This window comes from Symphodus melops (assembly GCF_947650265.1).
Source record: "Symphodus melops genome assembly, chromosome: 15".
Lineage (NCBI taxonomy): Eukaryota > Metazoa > Chordata > Actinopteri > Labriformes > Labridae > Symphodus > Symphodus melops.
In genome coordinates, this window is record NC_136705.1 from 15,425,858 (window position 1) to 15,448,517 (window position 22,660).

Here is a 22,660-nt window from a genome sequence, read left to right on the forward strand (position 1 = left end):
TGAAAGTTCTAATCCCAGATGGGATTTACTTCATTCTGTCCCACTCCTGAGCCATTCAGGAGATGACAGAGGCCATCCACTGGAATTCCGCTGTCCTCTTAAATCTCAGTATGTGGTCAGAAAGTCACTTCCAGCCTATTCGTGTCATGCCCTCCTCCTCTCGCAGATCTTGCTCCTTTTGCCATAGACTTCACAGGATCGCTTGATTTAGACATGTATGGTGTTTATTTGCGCATAAACTTGTGTTCTAAAAATGGCCTCAGAGGGGTCAAGAGGAAGTGGACAAGTTTATGACATAAGATTTTTCTCTGACAATAGAAATGTCTACAATCGTGCATCAAAAGGGGGCCATTGAATGTCCAGGTTGACAATGTGTTACAGGCTACTGTGGGAAAGTAAGAGGTTCTTGTAAGGGTGAATTACGATGCGATTGTTTTGCTTACATGACTCTTGTAAGTGCAATGAAAGTGTATTAATCACCCAGCCCTACTCCTCGCATATGTAAATATAAAGTATGTTTATCTGAATAAGATGGATAGGCAAGAAGATGGATAACTGGACTCAGACAGATAAAAATAACGTCTTACAAAAAAGACTTGGGTCTACTTGAGTCTGTTTATTAAAAGCAGTTTTATCAAATAACAATGACCATGACATTCAGCTTAGATTTTGTTTATAAATGACATTGAAGCTGCTGTGAAGAACCTTAGTTTTTTTTCCAAATTTTGGTGACCCCTTCGAATTAAGTGCCATCTCTCATATTTTTTCTGCTATCTTTTTTCTGTAATAGGTGTTAAAAAGAACTATCCTTTGTTATTAAAGTAGTTAAATTAATAATTCACAGAGAATCTTTGTGGTAAAAGTCCTAATAAAGGCTCTTTCTACAGCATGCTGTTATGCGCTTTATCTGACACCTATTGACACTTTTTCACTGTTGACAATCCACTTTTTTTTAACTTGCATGCAGTCATCTCTAAAGTTTTAGCTCCGATTTCTTCCACATGAATTCTCAGACAGATATGTAAAACACTTTTTTTTTTTTTTTTTTTTTATTATTTTTTTTTTTATACTTGTCTCTTCTTCATTTCTCTCCATGGAAAATCCCTGTCAGCTGAAATGAAAGCATGCTTACTAACTTTTACTTTGGAACGCTCTAAAAACCAGCCTGAGGCTCAGAGGAACATGGAGTAAAGACATATTTATATTCAGATTCAGGAAATAGAGATATTTGTGTTGTCACATAAGGAAATTAAATGCTGCTTTGTGTCTTCATGGCAGCAGAGAGAAGAAAACAGTAACCTCTCAGTCCTCTGCAGCTCCTCCTCGGCGGGTTTGTGTCAGCGAGGAAGCAGTCAGACTATAGCTTTTCTTTACAGGCGGTTTCTGTCCATAACCACAGCAAGCTTTTTTTAGATGGGGTGAGACAGGGTGTGGAAGACTGTTTACCTACTACGATTATATGAGCAAACAGTTCTTCCAGAGTAAAACGCAGCACCAAAACAACGCCTCTGCAGGGCGATCCAGACGGGCCAGAGTGTTATGACGAACTCATACGTTGGTGTCACTTCTCACAGACGCTTAAGAAAACAAGCTGGGCCCTTAAGGCAATGGAAAAGAGGATTGTAATGTGTTTGTTTTCAAAGACACATTTACTCCAGGACTTTATGCTGCATAAATTAAACATACAATGGTATAATTAGTATACATTCCAGTTGAAGGACAAACATTCTGAATGTCTAATTACTTCGTGTGGAGTACAAGTCTTGCTTTCAGATTTTACTACATTCATGTAACTAGACGCTCCCTCAGGCACTCTCAGTATTCCACATGTTTTACTGTTCTTGTTTTGTCCTTGACTAAATTCGTCAGACCGGTAAACATTCAGAATTGACCTTCAGCTATAGCACATAAATTATTGCATTTGTAAAAAAAAAAAACCTGTGTGAATAATGAGATTCAATTATGCAGTGTTGTTTAAAGACCGATCTCTTCCTGCTATAGTTTACACTCTACGATGCAACTTTTTGGTGGGCTTCAATGTGAGGAGAGCATGACGAAACAGAACACCAGCAGCCTGTGTTTCTACCACGTTATTTGACCTAATTGATTGCAGATACTAAAAAAGGTTTTGTAGTGTTTTGGACCTCTTATCTTTCACTGGTCTATCAGTGAGTTATCTTTCTTTTGTGAATTTCAACTCAGAGCTACAGCTCAGCATATTTTCTGCCACTGGGTTGAGCAGTTAGTAAATGTCTATTAAATAAGAGAGAGTTGTTATTGTTTTGGGTGGCCTTCATTAACTAACCATAAATGGACCTTAGATACTCTTGCAAATGGTGGATCAGATTTGATTTGTTAAATTGTCAATCATTTCTATATTATGATATAAAATTAGATTTATGCCATAGGTGTGTGTGTATATATATATGTGTGTGTGTGTGTTTGTGTGTATATATATACACACACACACACACACACACATATATACATACATATATAAACATACATGTGTACACACACACACACATATATATATAAATATATATATATAACTTATAATAACACCATTTAGTGGTTTGTATGGAGTAAAATTTGAAATATATGCAACATATACGTTTTGAAACATAGTTTGTACATATCAATTTATTCTTTTCACGTTGCCAATCGCTGATAATGGATTTCTAATTTCTGAAAGCTTGCAACAGCTTTGACATAGCAAGCTTATTTTAGGGGAATCTGCCTCTGAGATTATTTGCACCAAATGTGGTCCCGAAACACGACTTGGAAAAACTGCACAACACAACAGTCATTGGTAACAGATGACATCGTTATCCCACATGAAAATACAAAATGCTATGAAATGTTCCCCCCGCCCCCTCTAGCGATGGAGGTGTTGACGTCCAAAGGACTGTCGTAAATTTCCAAATTATGAGTTGAGAGCAGTTTAATCGCTCAAAAAAAAAAAAAAAAAAAATCATAAAATAGCTTTTTGTGTGGAGTTTACTTAGATACATCTACTTCAAGGTTGCTCCTAGTTGTGTCTGGCTTGGACATTTTACTTATTGAATGATCTTCCTTCTTTAACATTACAGATGATTGTAAAGTTTACTCGATCATTCACTACAATTTAATTAACTGTTGTTAAAAATATCATTATTATTCCTTTTGGATATTTTTTCCCCCGTTTACTAATTACATCAACGTGTGCTATTTGGACTTCTGTTCGATGAAGTAGCCTCCTTCTTCCCTCTGCAGCAGAGTCTTAGTTTTTACGAGGAGCTCCAGAAGGTAACACGGGTTCGAGCAGCTCTGGGGGCGCACACACACAAACACACACACAACCAGACTACTGAGAAGGTAAGATTTACAAACGTGCTTTATGAAAGAAAAGTGTGAACTAATTGTATCTGTCACTCAGTAATGTTTTATATCTGAATATGCCATCTAACAGAGATCTTATCAAAACTGACTGCTGAAGGCGAATTTGCTGGGAAAATAACATCACGCGTTTCTGTTGAAATAATACAGGCTGCTTTCGATGACATTTTTTTGTTCATTTCGTCGATTCCGTGGGTCGATTCGATGTGGTGAATGGTTGAACGTTGACGGGGGGGAAACGTAGGCACATGTAGGCAAGAGTGCCGGTGTTTTGATGCCGGACGCCAGCATGGCTCCTTTGTTGACTGCGGCATGGTTCAATTAAATTTAGCGCCAACTTTTCGCCTGGTCTGTTCAGCCTGCTCTAAAGTTAATGAAGTATAGCGATGAATGCTAAAGTAGATGTCTGTCTGTTCGCTGTGCTGCAGTGTGCTAACTAAAGAAGAACATAATGTGAGCATCGCTGTAACATGAGGAGAGTTACTGACAGATACTATTACATCTATTGTTTTCGAACATGTTATTATTATTGTCTTACACGATGTCAGGCTGACTGACAGCTATCTACTTACAACTGACCGTAAGCGGGAACACGTGATATCAAAATGTTCAAAACCCGAATTAAAAGTCTGTAATGGTCGATTCTTCACATTAATAATGATTAATGTAATAAAAGGTTAACGTATCTTCTCGTTTAAACCAACACTGTTAATAAATCATGTGGCAGCAGCATGCGGGGGAGCACGTGCGTGACAGGCTGCTTTAATCAATTCGTTAGCACGAGCACGAGGGAAGGTCCCATCACAGGACCTGAGTGCAGAGACAGAGGTATGACATGAGTCTACTCAGAGTTTTGCGTGTGAGTGTGAGTGACTAAACGGATGTGTGGTGTTACGAGCTTGTGCACCCGCATACCAGGGAAGTGATTGCACGTTGAATCTTTGTATATAGGTCACTATTTGTGAAGTGACTTTATATGCGGGTGTGGTGATAAATAATAACTAGGGTACTTTTAATATCTAGTTGTATGCTTTTAATCCTGTAAATGTGCCATTTTGCCGTGCAGATTGCGTTACAATGAATGATTTAAGGGCATGGATTTGCATTATTTGCTTTAAATTCACTTCAGGATTATTATAACTCCTTTAAATGACAAGGGTATCTCTGTGGCTGTGATTGACTGTTTCCTGGCTTGGCTCCCTGTCATGTGGGCCCGTGCTATTTGAGACTCTGCTGACCTTAAACATGGTGAAGAGCGCACCAGAATGGCTGGCTTTGTCTTTCAGCCAACAGCTGATGGGACAGCATTGTGGACCCACTCCACATGAACATCTGTTTTATAGAAGTGAGAGTTAAGTTTCTCCATTTGTTGCCGGCTTTGCGGGGTCGGAGATAACTTGTAAATTGCGGTTCTGTATGGCAGAGTAAGCATTTATCATTTTCGCTGGTTGGGGGGCTGCTTATGTGAAGATAAGATAAGGCTAGGATCATGACCCCACTTGTCCTACTCATTTAAAACCATCAATGCTGACTGGCCCAGTCATTGATAGAAGTGGAGGTGCTATTACCAGTTCATCATCAGTATTTTCAGACCACTTGAACCAACAAAAGGACAAGCCGCTGGAGATGGGCTTTGTTCCCGCTCTGAGTGGCGGGAAATGTGCTGTGGCGTTAAGGGGAGGGTATGAGGACAATGGGTTTGGAGATTTTAATGCATGCGCTGATGTTTTTTTGTTTTGTTTTTTTTCCCCCGAGGATGTGCTTTCATGCCGCCTCATTAGTGTCTCACAAAAGCCTCCTTCCTGTCACTGTGCAGTTGTTTCCCTCACTTATATTGTATTATTTTGATTACGTCCCAGTCTTACAAAGCAGGACAGTCTGCTGCTCGTGCAGACCTGTGTCAGGATGGAAGTTGTTTCCACAGAATTTATATAATGCGCAAAACTTTTTTGCGCTTTGTAACTACTGAAAGTGAAAACTGCAAATTGTAGATGTTGTCTAATCCAGTTTATTTATGACTGTGGGAATTGAGTTAATGTTCATTTTTTCTTTTTAAATAAAGCTGCACTCTTATGTCATCATCAAGTTGTTCCCGCCTCCTCAAAAAAATTTAACTATTCCTCCCTGCTTTTATTGTCCTTCCCAAGTGGACAATAAAAGAAGGATTTTGGATGTTTGCACGCCATCACTTACAAATTTTCTCCGATTAAATAAATCGCTTCATTCATTTGATGTAATAATATTTAAATAAGGAGATTAAAACTGTCCACGTACTTTAAATGCAGCGACATGTTTTGTTGACGAACAATCCTTCAGACTACAGCAGAGTGATTGGAATAAAGAGTTTGCGTTGTAAGAGGTTTGTTTGACTTGATTAGCTTTCTATGACAGGTTGTCAGTCAGCTCGTAGGCGCCACACAATGTTACTCGGGCCTGCTGTGTCTGCTTTGTTTTATCCTGAACACCCAAATCTCATCTCTGTAGTGGAGCTGATGAAGTGAACGTCTTTTTGGCTGCCTTTCAGGCTCCTTGTGTTTGCACGAATACGCGTCGATTCAGAGTGAGGCATTGTTTTATCTGTTGACTTTAATTCATTTTAACTGTCAAAGGCGTTTAAAATTTGGCCGCTTGAACAAATGAGTGGGTGACATGAAAGGCCTGTGTGGACATGACGAGCCCCAAGCTTGGAGGGATGGACTTCTGTATGACTGTGTACCAGGCCTCCGACCTAACCACATCATGTGCACGTGCCACGGGGAAGTTGTTGAACATTTAGTCAGCAGTATTTGTTGCTATGGTTACCAGACTTTACTGCTTCTGGTGAGATTTACATCTTAAGACTAGCTTTCTCATCTTACTGTCATGTTTAAATGTTGTGCTGCACAGCAACACAACAACATTGATCACCTCTACAGAAAGGCATTCCTCCACTTTAGAGATGCAGCCAACCAATTTTTTTAGATCAACTTTATTCGGCTGTCCAATACAATGTTTAACTAATCAGCTAAACATTGACTTCTGTTATCCTCAACCTTAACCTTTATAACATTTATTGTTCAGAGCAGCTGTGAGCAGGATGTTATAAAACCTTTTCAGGTTTCTAATTTCTCTGTTTCAAAACATTGAGCTCGTTTTCTGTTGTGTCATTTAACCTGATTTTCTAGGTTTTCTATTCGTGACATAAAGTTTACTACAGCTTGGCTGGCAGCCTCCAAAACGCCACAGAAGAGTGTATAGGAGAGCCACAGATGTGCATCATTAATCTGAACTATTCTTTGCTTTTACTGTTTTGATTTTCAAGGTCAGTTGGTTTTGTAGCTGGGCTGACCTCTGTGGATTATTTGGAAAGCCTCAGGAACTATGACCTTTAAAAGATCTCTCATTACAGTTTCCCCCCCTTTTCTCTTTTCACGGTGGGTGGAATTGTGTATTTCTTTACAAGGCTGTATAGCAATGTGTTTTAACGTTATGCTAGCTTCACATACAGAAAGGTAGCCTGGACAACTGACAGGTTTTTCAACTTCAATATTTTAAACTGAAGTGCAACGATTGTACTTTTATCACCTAGATGGAGCTGTTCCATCGCACTAGAAGGTCTCGATGGAGAGGACTTGTGGACACTTGACTGTGCAAGTTGAGTTTGTTTAAAGTTCTCAACGACATTTCTTTATTGATGACGTGGATTGGCACCGTCATTCCGACATATACTGTAGTACGTAATATCAGAGCTGATTCTGACATTAGATTGGATCTGTTTTACAAAATCAAGCTTAGAATTTTAAACAAGCTACTTCTGTACAACTTCCTTATTGACAGTCAGTGGTGAAGTCTAGTTTATTAAAGGTGCACGGTGTAGATTTGGTAGTTAGAGAAGGGAAACAATTCTGTGCTATATTGTCTGAACTAAATACCGTAAATTCCGTACTATTGAGCGCACCTGGATATAAGCCGCACCGGCTAAAAATAAGTAAATAAATGTATTTGTACATATATAAGCCGCACTTGATTATAAGCCGCAGGTGTCCACGCTATAACAAGAGCTATTTACACAGACGTAGGCTACCGGTAACATCCGCAAATACTGTAGCGTCCGTACGGACGTTAAAGGACGACGAGAGCGTTCAAATAATAACTTTTAATAACCCGATCACTGTCGGCCGTGACCACGCCGTTTACAGCGGAGAACAAAACCATAACTTGCCGTAACAATCCAACTCTCTCCCCCAGCGTTCTCTCATACAGCCACTCAACACGTTCTCGCTGGTGCATTCACTGACTCTCCACATAATCGGAATTATGAACACATTATCAACTACTGACTTTACAACATGAACCGTTACAATACGAAGCCTAGCCGACGGTGTCTGTAACACGGCTGATGAAAAAGATGACCGTAATATATTTCACAAGAAAAATTCCATCCATTCACTGCCTCTGAATGACTTCATTACTCACTTCCTCAGTCTCTGTTGTCGCTGTCAGTGTCATCTTAACGTGCAGCAGCTCTGTTAGCTTCTTTGACAGCCAGGTCGATCGCCTTTAACTTGAAAGCTACATCATATGCATTTCTCTGTGTGTTTTCCATGATGAGGGTGCGTGCATGAAGCGCAAAATGACTGATATTAAGATCCGACGTGACGAAGTCAAATGTTTTTGCGGCAGAAGCTCATTGTCCCCCATAAAAAATCCATGCATTAGCCGCACCGGAGTAGAAGCCGCAGTGCTCGAAGTGTGAGAAAAAAGTAGCGGCTTATAGTCCGGAATTTACGGTACACAAACCTTATTCAAAAGAAAAAATGTAAAGTTGTATCTTAAAGATGACCTTTGTTTTGACTTTCCATGGATTTGTATCTTTGTTCAACCAATGGGACCGATCAGGATTGATGGATTGTTACATCCGTATCATTATGCTGCGTTTTGTTTAAAAGAGATCTTTGCTGTTTGATTTAAAGTTTACACCCCTGCTGTGTGCACAATGATGAGTCTTAAGAAATAAAAGTGCAAAGCCTCATGAATGGACTCCAGGTCTTCTTGCATATGATTTAACATTTTTATCCTCCTGCTTATTATTCTTTTAACTTTTCAACACATGTTTGGTTCTGCTATCACTGTTGTGTTCAATAAAAAAAACAACTTTTTCTTTTGAACATTAGATAACATTAATTCACATGTTCCTCCTTTTGCCCACTCTGTTAATGGAGGTCACTTTTGGATCTGTGCTCTTAAGACCGCCAGAGGACTGAGTCAATAACATTGTCCTTGGAACAGGAGCAGAAGGAAATGCAGTGTGAAATGGGTATCGAGGTTATAAAAGTCAGTCTACTGCGACGTAACTGAAATGTATTCTTGGCTGTCTCAGGCTGTTGAGCAAGCTGGGTTTTATATTCATGTGTTGGTCATTCTAGGAGCGGCATGTAATAGGAAGCTTGTCAGGTTATGAGGCACATGTGTGTACTGCATATTAATCATAAGTGAAACGTTGAGAGATTGGAACATGCTTTTTAAATAGTGTGAAATCCATATTCATATCTGATAGGCTTTGGTGGATACAAATGTACGTGCAGCTACTTCTAGTCCAGCACTGGATTGGACCAGCGATGCTTGAGTTCAAATGTAAATCTTGTACCGAGCCCCTGGTAGGTGTCAACATGCTAACAGGACAAACACTCAGTCCATAGAGATGAAGCAAATATGCATAGCATTGGAAATGAGTTTACTCGATGTGATCAAAGACGAAGCTTGGCAGGAAAGGCTACGTCTGTAAAGTAACGCTGGTTAGGAAAAAAGCGAGCGTATCATCCGCCTGAGTGTTCTACCACGCCTGAAGGCTGGCTATCAACAGCAATGACTTTGATGATTTTCTTTACTTTTCGGTAGTCGCTGCTGATGAAATAGAGGCTGCTGGTAGGTTTTTTTTTTTTTCTTCTGACATTCGACGACACTTCAAAATACTTCCATACAGCCAACATATTGCAGCTTGTCGTGTACATAATTCTGCCTCACCATATTGGCCGTATATCAATGATTTAGCTTTTATTGACTGATATCAATATGATGCCAATCATGCATCCCTTTCTAGTCCTAAGTATTCTTAATTCTTTTCCTGTTACAAATTAGAGGTTAAATGTGATCAGGTTGTTTCCTATTTGTGAAATTAGCTCTTAATTAGATTGCTATAAAAGGAAACCAGCAGGTCTTTGTATCTTGAACACCAGAGTTGAGCTGACTATGGGTATAGTTAACACTGTATTTTTGTTCAAATCTTAACGTTGTGTATTTGAGTTTAGGAGATGAGTCATAGCATAACCCATCCCGGCATGTTGCAAAGTTTTTAAATGTGAGACAATTACAAAAAGAAGTACCTCCCATGTTATTCACTATCGTTAATTCTTAAACTGCGTTGAGACTAATCCAGGCCAGAGGAGATATTTTGACTTTGGTTTGAGTGTTTTCCCTATAAGCACCAGGAAATGACCTTGTTCTTCCTTCACCTCATCATATGACCAGCATCAAACCAGCCTGTGGCTTAGTCAGGAGAATAAAGGCAACCCTGTTCGAGAGGTATGCTGGTGAGACGGGAAAAATGTACTCCTGTCCTTTTCTATTAAGCTCGAGCCCTGGTTCAAATGTATCTTTAATAAAAAACATGAATGAAACGTTTATTTTCAGCCAGTTTGATTTGTACAGACTATTTCCAAGTGTACTCAGTTCATGTTAGTTATCTCCTATTGTTGGCTGGGATAAAGCTACAGATGGACATGTGTTACTTTCATGACACATGGCGGCACCAGCGATGTCTTTTCACCTGCCAGCTTTTGAGACTTGTCTGAATAATTTAATATTAAGATGGTCCATGCAATCCCAGACGCTCTGAAACCCCAAACCAAAGTGTTAGCCTAATGAAGAAGCACATCTAGACATCCTAGATATTATTTTAGTTAAGAAATGGAACAAGGGAAGCAATCTTAAGTAAGTGTGTTAATATTTAAAATGAGAGCCGAGTTTGTTTGTTGTTTAAGTTTGAAATTAATTTAACAGTTGGAGATAATTTATAACCAATTTTATTTTCTCGGTCTAATTTTAGTATAGCTGCACTGTCGTTCATTTACTGCTCTGTGTGCCTTTGAGTGGCCCCTCGGGGACAAATGAACTGAAGTGCACCTGTGTGGCCAGAATTGAACTCCATCTTTTACCACTGACACAAGAGGAAACAATAAATCGTAGACACTCCTGGTAAATCTTTGCCTATTGGTCGAGTTGGATGTGGCTGAGAGGCCTGCTACTTAAAGTGTCAGACTGATGCCAAACTGGAGTTTTGTACCACTCTACAGACTACAAAGTGCCTGTGTGTGTGTGTGTATATATGTGTATATGTGTGTGTTTGTGCGGTGGCACCATTTCAACACCAGGAAACTCGGGCCAGCTGGCTCGTTTTGATGACACGTTTACTTGAAAGAGAAATACTTCGCAGGAATCTGGGACATAACTGAACAAATGTGTTTTTTTACTGACTCGTAGTGTCTGTAATACCAACACAGACAAACAGCAACTTTTAAAGAGAAACAATCACATCATGTAAGTGTAAAATGTGAAATGAGCTGTGTCTGTGTGCCCTTTCAAAACTGTCCAGGAAAAGTCATTCATGAATAATACATGGTGAATTTTCTCTCTAGTTTCAATACCAGGGTTGCCAGATCTCACAAGAGAAACAAGCAACCAGCTTTATAGAGAAAAACCGCTTCGACCGAAAATCATTGGTCAAAGATGATGACTGTCAAAGAATGAGGCATTGCAGTGTTCATAAATCAATAAATCAAGTTAACAAACTCTGTTTCTGGGGACTCGGGCTTATAGTGCTCACCTGCGATGTGAATCACAGGGTCACTCATGATGCGATTCACCATAACGATAATATCACCACACAGTAATTCTGTGATTACCAGGTTTGGCAATATCAGTCATTTTCCTCAACCATTAGTTGAATACCTTTATGATCAATGATGGATTATTTCTTTCTGAGCATGTCTTAACAGCACAGTAGTTACTTTTACACGTTAATTTAATAAATACAAACTGTAAAACAACAAGGCTCTCGCTCTTTTAAATGTAGGACTGTCCTTATTTAACAGCGCTATAAAACAATGCCAATGTCCTCTCTAGACTAACAGGGCTGACTGAGAGAAACTCCTTTTTAAAATCAACATAAAGTTCTGTTTAAAAGTTAAATTAAACCATCTTTTTTTTCTTCTTTTCAAATATCAACATTTGGCAACAGACACTTGATGATTGTATCCTACAAGTCAGGAAACGATGTACGATGTCCCATTGATATTTAGTCCCATCCCTGTTGATATAAACCAACTTAACTTGATTGAGTGATCGGGATGGAAACCTAATCCACACACACTCCCACCAGATACACTCACAGATGCAGGAAAAGGACGCTAAGATAGAAGGCGGAGGGAGCGCGAGTGGCGTAAGAGAAGTGAAAAGGAAAGAGGTAATGAGTCTCACAATCCAGGCTCAGGGGGAGCTGATCATGTTGTCATGAAACAATTATGGATGGAGGCGCCGGAGAGAAACGGAGGATGAAATAACTTGGGGGGGGGGGGGAAATGGAGGGCGAAATGAAGAAAACCGTGCGGAACAGGAAAGATGCGCCGTTGATTAAATCCAATCCTTCGTGTTCTCATCTTAGCTGTTTTAATTCGTCGTCTTTTTCTGAGCGCTTCAGACTTTCAAAGATCGTCCTGTCCTCAGAGAGATCACTGTGGCACTGTTCACCTGAAACAATAGAGGTCCTGGAGCTGCCGTCCGCCGTGTCAAAGGGGCATCACACATGCGTCGAATGTTAGATTTAAACATCTGCACGAAGGCCAGAGGACAAAAGGGAGTTTGAGGTTAAAGGAAGAGGGAGGGATGGACATTCAAGAGGGGCAGGTCCAATGGGCAGCAGACAGCAGGGTGTCAACCTACTAAACCTCTGTATGGTATAAAGTGGAGCACGGCTTTTTTGTTAGTTGGGCATCTGACCAGGAAAGTAAGAGGAGTCCGCTGTTCCTGATTGAAGTCTGCTGTGAGTAATGAAATGAAATTGGGTTTTATGGGGTCAGAATATGGTCATGCTCTCCCTCAGAATTTCCCTTTTTAACATATTTCAGAGAAATGTGACGCTCATCTCGATGATTTGTGTGTCACTTACCAAATTGGTAGATGTCTTGTGAGTTCCTTTTGTCGTTTAGAAAGGTCAGAAGTTGAAGTGAAGGAGGTTTCTTCTTCCATTCTGCAGCATGTTTGAGTGTTTTACCCCTCATCCTTGGTGCAGCTGGCCGTTCTTCCCCCCTCTCTCTCTCTCTCTCTCTGACGATTGAGACGTGCTCTAAACTCAGACATTAGAAACGTGGAGCTACTCGCTGCTCTTATCTCTTAAAGCTTGATGTTATCTGTTCCTGCCACGCTGCTCAAAATCATTACGTGTAAGACGGCTTTTTTAAACTTTGAGATCACATTATACATCGAATGTAACGGCTGTGTTGACCCGCGTTAAACGCTCTTTGCTGTATTTATACGTGAAAGCAGGACTTGTGTCACATGTCTGCAGCTGATAAAGACCTGTGTACATCCAGTCACTCGAAATGTTTACAGTTTGTTAACATGTAAATTTGTTATCTGTGCATTTCAGACCCGGTGCCTCCCTGATTAAACCCTGACTGAGCACGTGTCCTGACTCACCATCCAGAAACATGACGGCCATCCACGCACCTCGGGACAAGTAAGAGAATCCCTCTCTATTTTAGTTTTCCGAACGTGCAGCATGAGAGTTAGAAAGCAGCTGTCAAATAAATAATGTCGGACATTGTTTGTTGATGTTTGGTTGAACGCTTCACTCGTGTGCTCTTACGTCAACTTCCTCTTGTCTCTTTCCCAGATACAATGCCGTGTGGATTATTTTCTTCATCCTGGGCTTGGGAACTCTCTTACCCTGGAATTTCTTCATGACAGCAACAATGGTAGGGCCGAGTAACATTTTAGGACACCTGAATGTGAGGATTATTGCAGTTAAATGCAGTTAATCTTCAAGGCCCTGTCGGTGGCCTTGTGGTTAGTCGATGAAAAGGTCTGGCTCCTCCTAGAGGAAGGTCGCCAACTAAAAGAAATCCCGGATTGTTTGTTTACCTCTTCTTTTAAAAGCGCCTGCTTTCACTTAGGGTGGCAGACCTGACTCCATCCAGGTGGATTATCCAGCTGTGCGAAAGCCCCTCTAATCCCGAGCCATTCTTTCTGACCTCCTGAAGGGTTAACTTCTTAAACCAGGGAATTTCACTGTTAATATCCTGGATCCACCCTGAGGGCGAACGTCTGTCTGAGCTTGAATTGCCCATTTGTTTTTTTCACATTTAAGAACTGCAACTTCAGCTTGTATGTTCCATATCTTAGTCATGACTTTAATTGGTGCTTCATTTAAGCGCTTAACTCTTCCCATGTTTCATTGAAGTGAACAAGAAAATGAAATGAAAGGCTCTTTTAGTGACACTTTTGGGAATATGTGCACCGTACAATATTAGTTCATATTTTCTCATAGTTATTAATTATTACCGGTGTGTTGTTTTGCTGAAAGCTCCTAACCTCTATGCCACATGTGCTTTTCTTCCTTCGTCTTGTTCTGTAGTACTTCACCAGTCGGCTGAAAGACTCGCCTTCCACAGACCTTTCCTCCAATCAGACGTCAAATGGGAGTTTGGTGATCGGTGACACGCGCAATGTGCTGGAGGCCAAGTTCAACAACGTCATGACACTCTGCGCCATGGTGCCTCTGCTCATTTTCACCTGCCTCAACTCCTTTATTCACCAGAGGTATCAACCGTGCTGCTCTCACACAGCCGTACACACACACACACACACACACACACACACACACACACACACACACACACTCATTCTGTCTAGTTTCATGACAGATGCTTACTATCCGAGGTTTATCTTATTGAGGTGTGCACTATCACTTTCTGCCTCCTCTCCTCACTCCTCTCCTCAGCCCATGCCGCTCAGGTAACATGATCCAGAATGTGAATGTATGCCTTGTATGATGTCTCCAGGATGTTTGCTTTAATTAGAGCGGCATTTGAGAGGTCCCTGTGGTGGACCTCGACCACGGCTTACTCTTCCCATGCACAAACACACCCAGGAATGCTATTTATGTTCTCAACTCCCTCCACATCGACTTCTTAATTCTCCCTCCATCCCTTCAACTTTGTTCCTTTACTCCCGCTCATATCCCGTATACACTCCCTTTACGTCTGCAGAGCCTTTTTTGTTACACTTCCCTTTCTTCCTCTGTAAGTGAAAAATGTATTCTTGAACAGAAGAAAAGAAGGATGTTGGGTGCTCATGGTGGCAGTGAGGTAGACTCCAGGTGAAAACCAGGAGCTAAACTATTGACCTTAAGAGAGGAGGAACAGACAGATTTTTTTTTTTTTTAAAAAAAGGCCTTTTCACTTTATCAGTCTCCCAGCAAGTGTGCCTGGTGGCGTCCGCCCTTTTTTAAAATCAACCCACTCTATTTCTTCAACTTTGTGTCGAAAAGATCTCTACTTGACTCTTTTATCATCACGTCAGAAAATGTTTTTTATTTCTGCTCACCAATGAATCACAACACTACAGACTGCAGACTGTCAGATTACCAAAGAAACCTGTTGTTCACTTCCTCTTTTTTTATTTTTTTAACACTTCTCATTTATATAAAGAATATAGAATAATTTTCCTTCGACATTTGAAAACAAAGTGTTTTGCATACTTTAACACAAGAGTTATTTCATGACCTACTATTCATTTAATCTGTGATTCATGTTTTGAATGTATTCATGAAGTGTCCTGTCCACAGGTGGCTTGAGTTGGTGGTGTTATTTAAATGTTCTTTCACTTTGTGTGACTCAGGATTCCTCAGAAGCTGAGGATCTCCGGCAGCCTGACGGTCATCCTGGTTGTTTTCCTGTTGACGGCTGTGCTCGTCAAGGTCGACGTGGCCCCGCTGACCTTCTTTACCCTCACCATGATCAAAATTGTCTGCATCAATTGTGAGTTTGAGGAAATGCACTTCTGATGATAAGACTTTGATTAAAAGTCCGCAGAGGAAAGAGTGAGGTTGTTTTTGACGAGTTAGGCTCTTAGCTTAGAGAAGTCGTGAATCTGTCAGGTCAGCAGGACTCTAAGATGACTCAGGAGCTCACTGTGGCTGCTAGTTGCGTCAAACACAAATACAAACGCATACTTTAGTTGAAGAGTTTGGAATAGTACAAGTAAACTTTCAAACGCTCGCTTCATCAGACTCATGCATTCTTGTCGTTGCATGTGTTTTTATTTTTTCTATGAAAGTTGCAGTATAGTGTCTGAAGTCCTTATTTGGGTTAGAAGGTCAGGATAGGTGTTTCTCTGATAACAAAGGATGAAAAAAAACAACCTTATTTTGTCTCTGTTGTTTCCTCAAACTCTTAAGACAGGCAGACAGTAGATCAAGTGCTATCAAAGATGTTATACTGAATATGATATAAATCTGTGTGTAATGTAACACAATCCACAAAACTTAATGTCCCGCCCTTTATTTGACTGCATTCGTTGAAGGATGGTCTTTATCTCGTTTCCACTTAGAACTCATGCAAATGATTACATCCATGTGTTTGCCTCTTTGATCCTCTTTTGCATCCACTGTGTTTGAACAGTTCTCTCTCTCTCTCTCTCTCTCTCTCTCTCTCTCTCTCTCTCTCTCTCTCTCTCTCTCTCTCTCTCTCTCTCTAAGTGTGTAATCCCACAGTGAGGGTTTATTTACAGTGACACACTCAGCAGCAGGGAAAAGCTCACCTCCCTTTTTATCACAGTCGGGCCAGCCCTGACCCTCAGGTCCTCCCGTGGAACGGGCTCACGAGTGTTTGATTTACAGACGAGGGGGTCGTGACTTTGATGCTTTCATATCTCCAGGGTCACACATTCCTCTCATTGGACACATGTTCACAGATTCCTGCAGCTAATGAAGTTTCAAAGTGGATGTACAAGTGCTTGTAATTAATACAAGTGTTGCAAGATTTGATAAAAAAAGAAGCCTTTCAGGCTCCAAGTTGTGTAAAATAAGATAAAGAAAGTTGTTACATAACAGCAAAGTCAAAGTCAACTCCCTGTCATTTAGTGGAATGTTCTCAGTTGTGTCTTTTTCTGTTTCTCCTTTATTCTTCTTCTTCTGTGTCTCAGTGAGTCTTCAAAGTGTTGTTATTCTCAAACATCCGTGTTTTTTTTCTCTCTCTCCCTCCCCAGCGTTCGGGGCGATTCTTCAGGGCAGTCTGTTCGGGCTAGCAGGGATTCTGCCTGCCTCCTACACCACACCCATCATGAGCGGACAGGGGCTGGCCGGCACCTTCGCTGCTTTCTCCATGATCTGCGCACTTGCCTGTATGTTCTACCACGAGTACACTGCTGCTAAAATTAGAGACATGGACACGCAGGTGATGGATAAAGCACCCGAAGACGTACTGATGCTGCTAAGATTGAATGTTTTGTCCCATCCCATATCTTCCAGCCATTCTTTGTCCAAGTGAACACAGTTCAACCTTTTAGCGAGTGACTTTATTTCATTGAGAAATATACTAGTCACAGGATTTTGAATGTAAATTTAAAGAAAAGGCTTTATTAAAGGAAAAGAACTTCTCTGAAAGCTGGGCGCACAAGTAAAAAAACGATTGCGTTCATTGAAAACTCATAGACGTCTCCATACCCACTGATGGTTTTCTGTTTGTCTGTAGCTGGATCCGCCCTGCAGGACAGCGCTTTTGGTTACTTCATCACAGCCTGTGTTGTGATCCTGTTGGCCATAATGTCCTACATCGTTCTGCCCAGAATGGTAAGAGCTTGTTCTAGCATTTTCTAAACTCCTGACTCCTTTTTTTTTTCTTTCTGCATTTAAGTTTAAAATGTTGCATTATTTGTTGATTTCAACAGGAGTTCTTCCAGTACTACATGGAGAGCAATGTATCCAGACCCTCTGCTGACGAGGAGAATAAGATGGACTTGCTCAGGAAAGGTACAAACAGTAAACTTGTAATAATAATTATGCTCTTTACTTTGATTTCAACTTTTAAACTTAGAAAAATATTTTAACGTATCGTTCTCAAAGAAATTCCTCCCAAAAATAAACTGTAATTCTTTTATTGTTAACAATATTAGAAATGTTCAAAAAAGTCACATTTAATATATATATATGTTTTTCAACAAACATATTTGCTCCTGGATATTTGGAGAGAGATGTCTGTTTTATGGCAGGCAGTACTTTCTACAGAACTGTTTTCTGCTGCAGTTTAGTTTTGGCTCTCTGTGTATCTGCGGTTAAGGAGACTGACAGTACGATCTCAAAGAGGATAATTTGATGTTCAGCACTTAAACCAGGGATAGGAAAACAAACACTTTCTCCTCCAGCAGATGTATTCATTCCTTTCACGCCAAAACTCAAATAGTCTTCTTCCTTAACGTTTCATTAAAACACGTCATGATGAGATTTTATGCACTTTTTACTTACCCGACCATGAGCACGTCATGTGACCTTATGTTAGCTCGTTTGGTTAGTCCACACGACTTCAACATGGTTTATAACAACAAACTGGACTTGCTCCACATTTTGGCTGTGCTCACTACGGATGCCTCTGATTGGAGGAGGAGGAATGTCCTGCAGCACTCACAGCTGACAGAATATGTTTAAAACCAAAAGACAGCCTGAGTGTGTTCAGTTTGAGTCGTAATGTTGCTGTGCTCATTGGCTGGCAATTCAGTTTTATTCCAAAACTTTATGAAACGGTCACAGTATGTTTCTGCAACGGTGATTGGATTTAAATAACGTGACTTGAGAAGTAATGTTACAGGACCCAGCAGACTCGCATCAATAAGCTGTAATGATGTTAATTTTCACTTGTGTAAAATGCAGAACTGGATCCTTGGCCTTAAAGCAGGTTTTGATTCCCATCCCTAGCTTTAGCTGCTTTAGCTGCTTAAGACTCACTTTGCCTTTACAGGAAATGCGCTTTCAGCCTTGTCTCTATCTTAGTGTCTTCCTCACGGCCAAAAGTTTTCCTTCGAAACCACAAAATGACCATAGGTACCAAGGCCGCTGCCTTTGTTGCAATTTGTGTTTTGGTGACATCTCGACTGCCCACCGTGAAATATTATGCACAGTATGACTGTATGAGTGTGTAAAGGAAACACTATTTCATTTAAAGAAATCTTGTGTGTAAACCAGAGACAAAACTGTGTGTGTGTGTGTGTGTGTGTTACTCAGATAGTGCTGCAGAGAAGAGACCTGCGGTGAGCCTGACGGACGAGGAGCTCAAACCCAGCGTGTCTGTGTTCAGCATCTTCAAACAGGTGAACTGACATAAACAATCATGAAATCAGCCAACAGTCTTCACAGTGGTTAAAGAAGCTGACTTGACACAGTGTTGCCCACCTGTATGCAACACATTGAACTGCTCCTATAATATTGATGCTATTGGTCTTGTCCTCTCTAACCAGATCTGGGTGATGGCTCTGTCCGTGTGCTTCATCTTCACTGTCACCATCGGTACTTTCCCAGCAGTGACAGTCGAGGTCAAGTCCACAGTTGCCAACGGAGGTGCTTGGGGTGAGTCACAGAAATTTAGAAACAAAACGTTGTTTGTTTCACAACATGAAGATAACAGGCTGGGAAGATTTGAAACTTTAAAACCCACACAGAGTGCCCTCTGTTGTTGAGTTTCTCTGCAATTGAAAAAAGTTGAGACTCATTTCTTTGTTTGCTGCGTGAAGTAAAACTGTCAGTGCGCCGGGATGGTTCACCTGGAAGAACATGCGCCTCATGTACCGAGGCTAAAAGTTCATCAACAGGAAATACAAAAAAAAATAATAATAATCTGTCAAAAAGACAATCAGCTCGCCCTGAACTCAAAGTGTTGACTCTTTGGATCAGGATACATAACCATTAAAAAGCCTCTGTCCGGACACTGCTGCTAACAATCAGCCGTCTTTGTTTGAACTCCACAACGAGGGCCTAAAAGTTTTTTTATTTGACACATTCATTCTACCTCAAGGACCATTCCACTGAAAGTCTGTCTAATTTTAAGTGCTCTCTTCACCAGGATTGATATTAAATGTTAAGATATGTTAATATCTTGTTTTTTTTTCCCCCACTTCAGAGACGTACTTCATCCCTGTGTCGTGTTTCCTCCTCTTTAACGTGATGGACTGGGCCGGCAGGAGTCTGACGGCCTTCTGTATGTGGGTGAGTAGAAACCCTTTTAACCATCATGCTCAGTACCTCTGATCTTCCCTGAATGTTCTCGGCACGAGTGGAATGGTAGAGAAATATGTTTTACTTAAGAGTTCGGAGTGAAGATAAAGGAGACATGTTGCAAATGTTGCCTGGAAAACATCGACATCACCAAAGTGCTGTAATACTCTGCGGTTCAGAGGAAATGATCAGATTGAATACATTCTTTACAAACAACACTTGTTTAGTCGTGTACTCGCTGAAGAGAACAGGAGTCAGCTGCTGTGGGACCATGTGAATTTATTTATCGTTATTTGGCAACAGTAAGAGGGTCACATGCAGGTTTCCTCCGAGGTGCTTCGAGAGGTCATGTTTTTTATTGAGCTACACTTTGCCACATTTGAAACCATTTATACAACATTTAAAATCAACACTAGTTTCTGTCTTTTTCTGGGCAGAGAAACGAAAACATTGTAAGAGAAAATAAGAAATGTAGAACGTTGTTTAAAGAAGTCGGAGTGCTTTTCTTTTAGGCAGAGAAACACAGGAGACAAATATCATGCATTTATAGTTTAACTTATCATTGTCAGTATTCAGTCATTTATTCAGTTTTTTTCATTGGATCTCTCTCTATATAATAAATGTTATTAATGCTTTGAGTCTCCTGTCGGCCCCTGTGGTTCACATTGCTTTGTTTCTCTCTGCAGCCCGGTAAAGACAGCATGTTGCTTCCTGTGTTTGTGGCTCTGCGGGTCATCTTCATCCCCCTCTTCATGCTCTGTAACGTCCAGCCTCGTTACTTCCTCCCCGTGCTGTTCCATCACGACGCCTGGTACATCATCTTCATGATCCTCTTCTCCTTTTCCAACGGATACCTGGCCAGTCTCTGCATGTGCTTCGGACCAAAGTAAGGACAACCCACCCGTCGTTATTTCACAGAGCTATAGAAACATGAGCAATCCTGATGAACTTTGTCCCTCTGCTCTCTCCGTACAGGAAAGTGTCACAGCATGAGGCAGAGACGGCGGGGGCCATCATGGCCTTCTTCTTGTCCCTGGGCTTGGCGCTGGGTGCTGCTGTGTCATTTGCTTTCCGTGCCATGATCTAAGATCTTCAATGAGACCACCTCACCATCCAACATCCACCCTGTCCTCACCCTGTTCAGGAGAGGACACGGCAGACGAGGGGAACAGTGTCCTGATGTGTACAGTAGAGACTTGTCTCAACCAACTCAGCGACAGTATAAGCTGAGACATGTTACTGATTTTTTTTTTGTGTGTGTGTGTGGGGGGGGGGGGGCTGTAAACTGAGCAGCACAGTGTGTGAATGTGTTTTGTTCCTCATCTTTCCAAAGGATGCCGTTGATCAAACAGGGTTGCTCTTGACGAGCAATTTTAGAAAGAAGCAACTGAACAAGGAAATCAACACCAACATCCGTAAAAACCAACTGTCCTGGTTAATTTAGTAAAAAACCTAAGATAAAGATAGATAATATAAAATGTCCCAACACACATTCAAACAGAATTCAAACAGTAAAGACGACATGAACACAGAGCATCCCGGAGCCTCATTTATAAAGAAGTTATTCTGCAGCAAATAACATGGACGTGTTCAAAAACATAATCATTTTGATTCACTTTGTTTCATCTTATTTAATACTACAGGACTGCATAAAAAATCGTTGTGACATATTTTCTATAAATAAGGCTCTTGGTGTCGACTGTCCCTATTAACCAGTAAATACAAGTAACAGTTTGTAAACTCTGTTTCGAGCTACACGTTTACACATCCAGTCTGAAACGTCGCTCTGGACTGTTCTGAATGCTGATCAAGCCAAATACAAAAAGACAACATGGGGAAAAGATGAACTTTGACAGGAAGTGATGACCCATCAGCCGCTTTGCTCCCTCACTCCACTTCATCATGGACCCTGCTTTCTTGTGTTTCTGTGTGTTTGTGTGTGTGTCTTAGGAGACGAGGTTGATGACCTGGGCCATATCCATCTGAATAATAATAGTTTTAGAGTGTCTGTTTAGATTAACTTGTAACATGTGGCCCTCTTCATAACAGTGGGAGGTCACATTTTCTGCCTGAAGTTCAGCCCATGTGTTTTTTTATGGGTTTTTTATTTTTATTTTAAGTGTTACTGTGTCTTCCTGAAGAGAATCGGCATGATGTATTTTTTAATGCAGAAAAGAGAAAAATATGCAACAGTCTTGTGACTGGAAAACGTGCCATGAAGAGCGAGACTTATGAGTTCTTACTGTGACATTTCTCATGTAACGTGGACTGTGGAAGATCATTTTTATATTGAATATGGTTTGTAGTATGTTGTTCAAACTTTCCCATGTGGATCTTGCCGAGTTATTTTTGTTATAAAATTGGGGGTTGTTTAAAGGCCCTCTTATCTATCAGTGTTATATTTGAATGGCTTTGATGTCTTGTCATCCTTTTTTCAAAGTGTTTTACTCGTACACAGTATTCTTTGTAACAACAGCTGTTTACAGTTTTGCCCGTTTTAATGCAAAAGTTGGTTTGTTATAATTGTGTTGGCATGGACGTTTCAAATGTTACATTTATCGCAGCTATCGACAGTTCAGTGATCCAAATAAAACTGTGTATTTTTAAGAATGTGGCTCCCTCTGCTGGTCATATTTAGTAATCTTTATTTAGTAATGACAACTATTGGTTCCTTTTTAAATGTTACATAAACATGATCTCTACAGTATGTTCACAAAGAATCGCAGCCCTTCCTCCTCTACTTCTCACTGACCTTTATGCAAGCAGAGACTGTCCCGAGAAAGCTACTTTTACTACTCAGAAATCAAAGAATCAACCATTATGAAACGTTGAGACTGCCCAAGTATTAAACATTTTTAAGATTTCCCATAAACCCATGTAACTGTTTAAACTCAGTTCAGCAAACCTCAAGTTAGCCCTCCAAGCTCAAACAACAAATACTGTGACCTCAACTTTCATTAACGTGAAAAGGAAGGGCACCTAAAA

The 22,660-nt window shown here is 40.6% G+C and overlaps 1 protein-coding gene across 4 annotated transcripts in view; it reads left to right on the forward strand.

The window, feature by feature from the left end:
- LOC306835788 (equilibrative nucleoside transporter 1-like) overlaps positions 1-22,285 on the forward strand; it is a 29,452-nt gene extending 7,167 nt beyond the window's left edge. Inside the window, exons 1-13 of one of the 4 annotated variants that reach the window (XM_079362524.1) lie at positions 3,247-3,357; positions 13,061-13,150; positions 13,307-13,388; positions 14,048-14,232; positions 15,313-15,452; positions 16,681-16,815; positions 17,166-17,263; positions 17,362-17,443; positions 18,689-18,774; positions 18,922-19,030; positions 19,581-19,666; positions 20,362-20,561; positions 20,651-22,285. In XM_079362524.1, the coding sequence (XP_079218650.1) occupies positions 13,122-13,150; positions 13,307-13,388; positions 14,048-14,232; positions 15,313-15,452; positions 16,681-16,815; positions 17,166-17,263; positions 17,362-17,443; positions 18,689-18,774; positions 18,922-19,030; positions 19,581-19,666; positions 20,362-20,561; positions 20,651-20,762 (1,344 nt within the window). In that variant the 5' untranslated portion in view covers positions 3,247-3,357; positions 13,061-13,121 and the 3' untranslated portion in view covers positions 20,763-22,285. Of the gene's footprint in view, positions 1-3,246; positions 3,358-9,593; positions 9,940-12,373; positions 12,455-13,060; positions 13,151-13,306; positions 13,389-14,047; positions 14,233-15,312; positions 15,453-16,680; positions 16,816-17,165; positions 17,264-17,361; positions 17,444-18,688; positions 18,775-18,921; positions 19,031-19,580; positions 19,667-20,361; positions 20,562-20,650 lie in introns of those variants that run through there. The other 3 variants (XM_079362527.1, XM_079362526.1, XM_079362525.1) reach the window with 3 other exon arrangements.
- The last annotated feature ends 375 nt before the right edge of the window (positions 22,286-22,660 follow it).